The following is a 7,037-nucleotide window of genomic DNA, read 5'->3' as shown; positions in this document are numbered from 1 at the left end:
ACATATATTACATTCTTATATTACATGACAAAAATTGGGATGGTCATATGCCATAGCCAGAGTTCTATTTACATTCATATATTACATGCAAGAAGTTGAGGATGACATACTAACAGCCTCTTCAATTCTGAGATTTTTTCTTAAGAGACTCTTTTAGCCAAAAAAACAGTGCACCGCAATAAATGCACATGTAGTTCTTGTCTCCCATATCCACATATTCCACAATATTGCCTATTTAATAAAAATACATGTGGGAAAGGAAGAAAAAGAAGACAAAAATGCAACTTATTAGTGACAGAGTAATAAATGCATAATCGACTCAAAATAAATTGTAAGTTCAATAGAGACAATTACCTTGTTTGTTTTTTTGAAAATTGGCTTGACCTTTACTAATTTGATTTGAATTATCAAATGTAACGACATTAGCACTTGTTTGGACTGTGTTTATACTGTTTGTCAACAATTTTTTGTCTTTTGTCCTGATGTTCAAAGCTTGGTTTATCACAAACTTGTATGCCACCGGAAGAACCAACAATATGGCATTCTTGTATTATTTGATTGCGTTTGCTAGTTCTACACCCTCTTAACATGGCATAAAAAAATTCAAACTCCAAGCAATAGATAATTCACTGAGAAATCTAAAAAAAATAATAATAAAAAAAAAAGTTGTCAATTATTAAATACTTAACAATAAGTAAACTAAAATGAAGCAAAACACATAAGTCACATTTGAAAACCAACACCGAATGCAGACACGCTTGCAATAAAGTTCCTATTCAACTGTTGATGATGACTCATATTCTTTGTCTACTCAAGTTGTATGCCTATGTTTACCCTTCATTTTAATTATTCATCTCAGTATTCATTGCACCATAGAGTACTACCAAGCAAATACACATTATACAGTCTAATTTTTTTTTAGTCCTTTTTCAGGTCCCAGAAGCTGCAAGCTTTAACTCAATTCACTTTGCTATCAAAGTAAAGGACCAGTGGACATATTTCTTAGTGTTCAAGAGGCCGACGGCCAATGAGACGTTAGCCATACAAATAGGACCCAAATAATTTGATTAATTGCTATTTTTATTCCTACTGAACAAACCAATTTGAATGGCTTCAAACTCAAAAATTGCAAAATTTTATAGAAAATTTTTGGTCATACCTTATTTCAAACACGTTGCTCTGTTCTTCTTGTGGCTGCGGAACAACTCCTCCACCAACACTGATTTACAGAATCTGTTTGAAGCCTAAAGATTATGAGTCAACCTGGTGATGTGATAAAAGATCTCATAAATTAAATGAATAATACCTTTTACTGGAGACTACAAATATGTACTTCCTGAGCAATATCTTTTATCAAATCTAAATTAACCTACACTTAATTAATATAGTAGGGAAGAATAAAAATGAAGAGGTATGGAAAAAAGTGATAAGAATGCCTATATATTTAGTGTCAAGAAAAAAATCTCATTTTTTCTTATACCTAATAGAAATGTCATTACTGGACTGCAATTTAGGTACAATTTGATTAGAAACTAATTAATTGATATTTTCTCATTAAACTAAGTTGTAAAATAGCACCACATAATGGGTGGCGGACCATTGCCCCGTCATGGAGATATATGAACTCTCTTTATCTCACACATTATCAACTGACATGATGAGCGTGAGATGATCCGTAAAGGAATGTATTCATACTGTAAATTAAAGATACAATTTCTAAATACTGTAAAATTTTGTAAAAGATTATTGAGCAAAGCAATTGAGGTGTCAAATCACCGATCATACCCTTACATACATGGTTACCAGACACTCAATTCCTCTTTTCCTTGTTAACAATAAGTAAACTAAAATGAAGCAAAACACATAACAGTCACATTCTAACACCGAATGCAGAAACCAATATCAATAACGATTCAAAGAACCTCAATTTACTATCTTTTACAATTGAAACTATATTATAGGATGTTAAATCTTTAGGCTATTTTTTTATGACAGAAAATAAAATAATTTGAAGCTAAATTGATTTAACTGTTAAATTTTTAGGCATTACCAATATACCATATCAACAGTCATCACTTAAAGTAACCTTTACAATTATGCTTGCATAGAAAGTTCGCATTCAGCTGTTCACGATGAGCTATACTCTTCGTCTACTCAAGTTGTATAGTGTCATAATGAACTGCAAAAAACTAAGAGAATGAAACTTCTAAGAGTTTGAACCCTACCAAAAGATGGTTAGTAATTAGTTCCTGGGCAAATTACTAATCTTTAATTAATTAGTATTTTATTCCTACTTAACAAACCAATTTGAATGGCTTAAAACTCAAAAATTGCGAAATTTTATAGAAAAGTTTTGGTCAGACCTTATTTCAAACACATTGCTCTATTCTTCCTGAGGCTGCGGAACAACTCCTCCAGCAACACTGATTTACAGAATCTATTTCAAGCCTAAAGAGTATGAGTCAATCTGGAGATTTGATATAAGATCTCAAAAAATAAATAAATAATATTCAGATAAAATAAAATCATATCAAAAGAACCCACAACTTTAAAAGAAAAATTGTCCTAACTGGAAATTTAAACGATGAATTCTAAAAAAAAAAAAAGTAAATCGATTTGATAAAGATGTGTGTAAATTAATTTCATAAATATGAAATCATAACCATGCCATTCCAATTACTACTTTTGGTATGACGACGAACATAAGGATGCCTAATACTACCTTTCCAAATTGTAGAAAGAGAGAGAATACAATTGAGGTAAATTTCGAAAATCCTCGTCAAAACGGTAATGAATCGGGACATGCAACAGGTGTTTCTTGTTCCTGCGATTAAAGGGAGATGATTGGCAAAACATAATTAACAAAACATCAAAAACTCCCACACATATTCATTCATGAAACCCCCCAAAAAAATAAAAAACCACAAACGTAAAGCAAAAACGCAGAAAAACTTCATCAAAACGACGACTAAAGACACCCAAAAAAACCAAATCGGGAAATCAAAAAAGGGCAAGCATCAACAAAGAACTCACCCAAATGGAATCCAATGGAGAGAACGAACCATCGGGAGATGAGGAAAACGGCAAGGCAAGGAGAGGGGCGACGTGATTTTTGGGTGATGGGTGTCAGATTTCTCGCTGAAGGGAAAAGAGAAGGGAATTTAAGCCATATTTTGATGTTGGAAGAAAATGAAGCAGGAAGAAGAGGTATTTGTGAGTGCGATTCCAGCTGAACAGTGATACAGTGATACGGCTGAAATGCATAGATTGAATTTATTTTGTAGATCCCAAACTTTCAAAGATTTTTGTTTTTTTTTATTTATTATTATTATTTTTTTTTTTTGAAAAGTAAGTAAGGGTTTAGTCCATTTGAATAAATCCGATCGATATTAGAGAGAATTCATTAGAGTCACTTTTTGGAGCTCCTCTGTAGAATTCACTCTGGCTATATTTGGATGAGGAACTTCTAAATTTGAAGGGAATAAATTCAAGTTGGTAAGAAATGGATCATAAAATTGTAGATTAAAGTGATTAGTTATGCCATCCATAAGCATTGCAAAGATATATATGGGAGAGATTTGCAAATCTCTGCTTGGAAGGTGTCATTTTCAAATACATCTCACATGCATTTCTAATGCTCATAGAGGTCATTACTAATCTCTTCTAATCTTATATTTTATGGCCCATTTCTTACTAACTTTAACTCAATTCTTTGTGACATAGGATATCATCTAACATAGCCTCAATATGCGCTTCAGACGAGCAATTTCAAGACTCATGCAAATTCTTCGATTACAAGTGGGCAAAGTACAATGTTACAGATTGCATTATTAACCAATCAAAGTGGATCATTTACTAGTTGTATATATATAATTTAGGTTTATGCAGCCAAGCATTACTCCAAACAAACAATATTCAAATATTATTAGGAGTTCATTGACTTAGTTAATACTTGGTTGTCCCTAATATGCAAGACAGTTGTTAATTAACCAGCTGATTGCAATTTTGAAGGGTTACTGTGATCCCTTGGGATATTCGATGAGACTTTTACTATTCATATCATCGTATGCGGCGAAATGGATCACACAAATGTGGAGAATCTTACTCTTGCCCGTTGCCCCTTCACAACCCTTCACAACGTCAACTCCAAGCCCTATATAAATCCCACACTCCCTTTGTACCTTCCTCACACAACACTACAATTCCGTTTAGTACTCTAATCAGCATCAAAATCCAAACCCCAAACCCCGAATTCCGAAGCCCCAAAAATGGCAGATTCAGAAGGTGAACCCGGAAGCTCCATGCATGGAGTGACAGGCAGAGAGCAAACCTTTGCATTTTCAGTAGCATCACCAATTGTCCCAACAGACACGACAGCCAAATTCGACTTGCCAGTCGATTCAGAGCACAAGGCCAAAGTTTTCAAACTATTCTCTCTGGCCAACCCTCACATGAGGACGTTCCACTTGTCTTGGATCTCCTTCTTCACTTGCTTTATCTCAACATTTGCAGCTGCTCCTCTCGTCCCTATCATCCGAGACAACATAAACCTCACGAAGCAAGACATCGGAAATGCCGGAGTTGCCTCCGTCTCAGGCAGCATATTCTCAAGGCTTGTGATGGGTGCGGTGTGTGATTTGATAGGGCCACGCTACGGCTGTGCGTTCCTAATTATGCTCAGCGCACCCACTGTGTTTTGCATGTCGTTTGTGGCTGACGCTGGGGGTTACATAGCAGTTAGGTTTATGATTGGTTTTTCCCTTGCAACATTTGTGTCGTGCCAATATTGGATGAGCACAATGTTTAATAGTAAGATTATTGGACTGGTTAATGGGACTGCAGCCGGGTGGGGAAACATGGGCGGTGGGGCAACCCAACTCTTGATGCCATTGATGTTCGACATCATCGGTAGATGTGGAGCAACTCCTTTTACTGCCTGGAGAATTGCATTCTTCATTCCAGGGTGGTTTCATATCATTACTGGAATCATGGTGTTGACCCTTGGTCAAGACTTGCCCGATGGGAATCTTGGTGCCTTGCAGAAGAAGGGTGAAGTTGCCAAAGATCAATTCTCCAAGGTCAGTTTCTTTTTAATATTTTTTTATTCACTCACTTTCAAAGACAGAATTTTATATAAGTTGATAACCAATTATATTGATGTCTAATTGATCAATTTCATTACTATTGTTCAGGTATTGTGGTATGCTGTCACAAACTATAGAACGTGGATCTTTGTCCTTCTCTATGGCTACTCCATGGGTGTTGAGTTGTCCATTGATAATGTCATTGCTGAATACTTCTATGACCGGTTAGTTTTTCTTCTTTACTTATTTGTTTTTCATTTTTGGGTAACTATTTTTACAGTATTTAACGTTCTCTTGTCATATATATAATATGTTATGTTACCGTACTGTTTTAAATAAATTTAATCAGATTGAGAGTTTGACAAGATAAACGCATCATATTGTTTGGATAAAAAATCAAGTATCATTTCTCGTTTAATATTTTATTTATCTTTTACTGAGGTAAACTGCTTACTAACTCAGTGATGTCATGATCATTTTAACAAATATAAGCAGTGTTGATTTCCCACCTGTCAGTTGCATTAATTTCTCTCTTGTACTGTACTAATTACGTTTAATTTGTGTTAATCGAATCAACAGATTTGATCTAAAACTTCACTTAGCCGGCATCATTGCTGCATCATTCGGCATGGCCAACTTTGCGGCTCGTCCCTTTGGTGGGTGGGCATCTGATGTAGCAGGCAGGTACTTTGGAATGAGAGGGAGGTTGTGGACTCTCTGGATTCTCCAAACCCTAGGAGGAGTCTTCTGTATATGTCTCGGCCGAGCCAATTCACTCCCCCTTGCAGTCCTTGCCATGATCCTCTTCTCTCTAGGAGCCCAGGCTGCATGCGGAGCTACCTTTGGCGTCATCCCCTTCATCTCCCGACGTTCCCTCGGCATCATATCTGGCCTCACGGGAGCAGGTGGGAACTTTGGGTCTGGGTTGACCCAACTAGTGTTCTTCTCGACCTCAGCGTTCTCAACTGCCTCAGGGTTGTCTTGGATGGGGGTAATGATTGTGTGCTGTACTCTTCCTGTGACTTTGGTGCACTTCCCACAATGGGGAGGCATGTTCCTTCCAGCGTCCAAAGATGTCGAGAAGTCGACGGAAGAGTTTTACTATGCAGCTGAGTGGAGTGAGGCGGAGAAGCAGAAGGGGTTGCACCAAGGGAGTTTAAAGTTCGCAGAGAATAGTAGGTCTGAGCGTGGTAGGCGGGTTGCCTCTGTTCCAACTCCACCAAACACCACACCTTCCCATGTTTAGTCAACAAAGAGAAATATCGACATGCAAGTGTGAAACACACAATAGCAATGAATACTTTTATTTGGACCATCATAATTAATCATATTTGTAACTCATACAAGTGAGTTTTAAAAATATGAATTTCAAGTCTATTATAAGGTCGTACAATACATAATGAGTTAAATTAGGGCATATATATATAGTTTCTTTGTACTGAAAATGGAGGCGGTGTAATAAGCTAATAGCGTGTGCTTTTATTCTATATGATGCAGACAAATGCTTTTACTTCTCATAATAAGTTTGTTAAGATCTTATAACACATCGAAATATCCTTTTTTAATGTTTTAGATGGACACAAATCAGAAGATTTTAAGGTCTGTTACTTTATTATTTCAATTTTCAATTTTAACGTCCCGTTTTATAACATTTTTGGTTTTTAGTCTTTTAGTTTCAGCAAATGTAAAATGAAAACCAAAATCTTGAACTCTAAAAAAGTAGCTTTCAATTTTCGATTTTCAAATTTTTTATTTTATTTTATTTTAAAATAAACAATCACCAAACTGTTATGACCCATTGTAGAGAATATAGAGAGAGGGGACACGGCAAAAGCGAAGGAGGGATGAAGAATAGGTTTGAGGAATTTTGTGTGCTATTCCCTAGTCCTTGTGCCTTTATTTATGGTAAACCAATGAGAATTCCTTGCCTTGCAAGTAATACAATCTTAAAGG

General features: G+C 35.9%; 1 protein-coding gene and 1 long non-coding RNA gene across 3 annotated transcripts; one reads left to right on the top strand and one right to left on the bottom strand.

Moving 5' to 3' along the window:
* Window positions 1-666: 666 nt before the first annotated feature.
* Window positions 667-3,474, bottom strand: LOC126590142 (uncharacterized). 2 transcript variants are annotated; one of them, XR_007612075.1, is made up of 4 exons: window positions 3,034-3,474; window positions 2,723-2,824; window positions 2,364-2,448; window positions 667-1,263 (listed from the first exon to the last, which is right to left on the bottom strand). It is a non-coding gene; the product is annotated as an uncharacterized LOC126590142 (long non-coding RNA). The 2 variants fall into 2 exon arrangements; XR_007612076.1 differs by lacking the exon at window positions 2,364-2,448 and having other exon boundaries at window positions 3,034-3,469.
* Window positions 3,475-4,197: 723 nt separating this feature from the next.
* LOC126590136 (high affinity nitrate transporter 2.4-like) lies at window positions 4,198-6,592 on the top strand. The gene is made up of 3 exons (XM_050255661.1): window positions 4,198-5,078; window positions 5,193-5,308; window positions 5,664-6,592. The coding sequence occupies exons 1-3, from the start codon at window positions 4,269-4,271 to the stop codon at window positions 6,328-6,330; spliced, it is 1,593 nt and encodes a 530-aa protein (XP_050111618.1). The 5' UTR covers window positions 4,198-4,268; the 3' UTR covers window positions 6,331-6,592.
* The last annotated feature ends 445 nt before the right edge of the window (window positions 6,593-7,037 follow it).

This window comes from Malus sylvestris, chromosome 11, assembly GCF_916048215.2.
Source record: "Malus sylvestris chromosome 11, drMalSylv7.2, whole genome shotgun sequence".
In the NCBI taxonomy this organism is placed as follows: Eukaryota; Viridiplantae; Streptophyta; class Magnoliopsida; order Rosales; family Rosaceae; genus Malus; species Malus sylvestris.
This window is presented reverse-complemented; position numbering and strand designations above follow the sequence as displayed.

What these genes read in the sequence shown, in the direction of transcription:
- LOC126590136 (XM_050255661.1), top strand. Translation starts at nt 4,269, where the DNA reads ATGGCAGATTCAGAAGGTGAACCCGGAAGCTCCATGCATGGAGTGACA. An exon ending in CCAAAGATCAATTCTCCAAG is followed by an intron (nt 5,079 to 5,192) that starts GTCAGTTTCTTT and finishes ACTATTGTTCAG; the next exon opens with GTATTGTGGTATGCTGTCAC. An exon ending in GCTGAATACTTCTATGACCG is followed by an intron (nt 5,309 to 5,663) that starts GTTAGTTTTTCT and finishes TCGAATCAACAG; the next exon opens with ATTTGATCTAAAACTTCACT.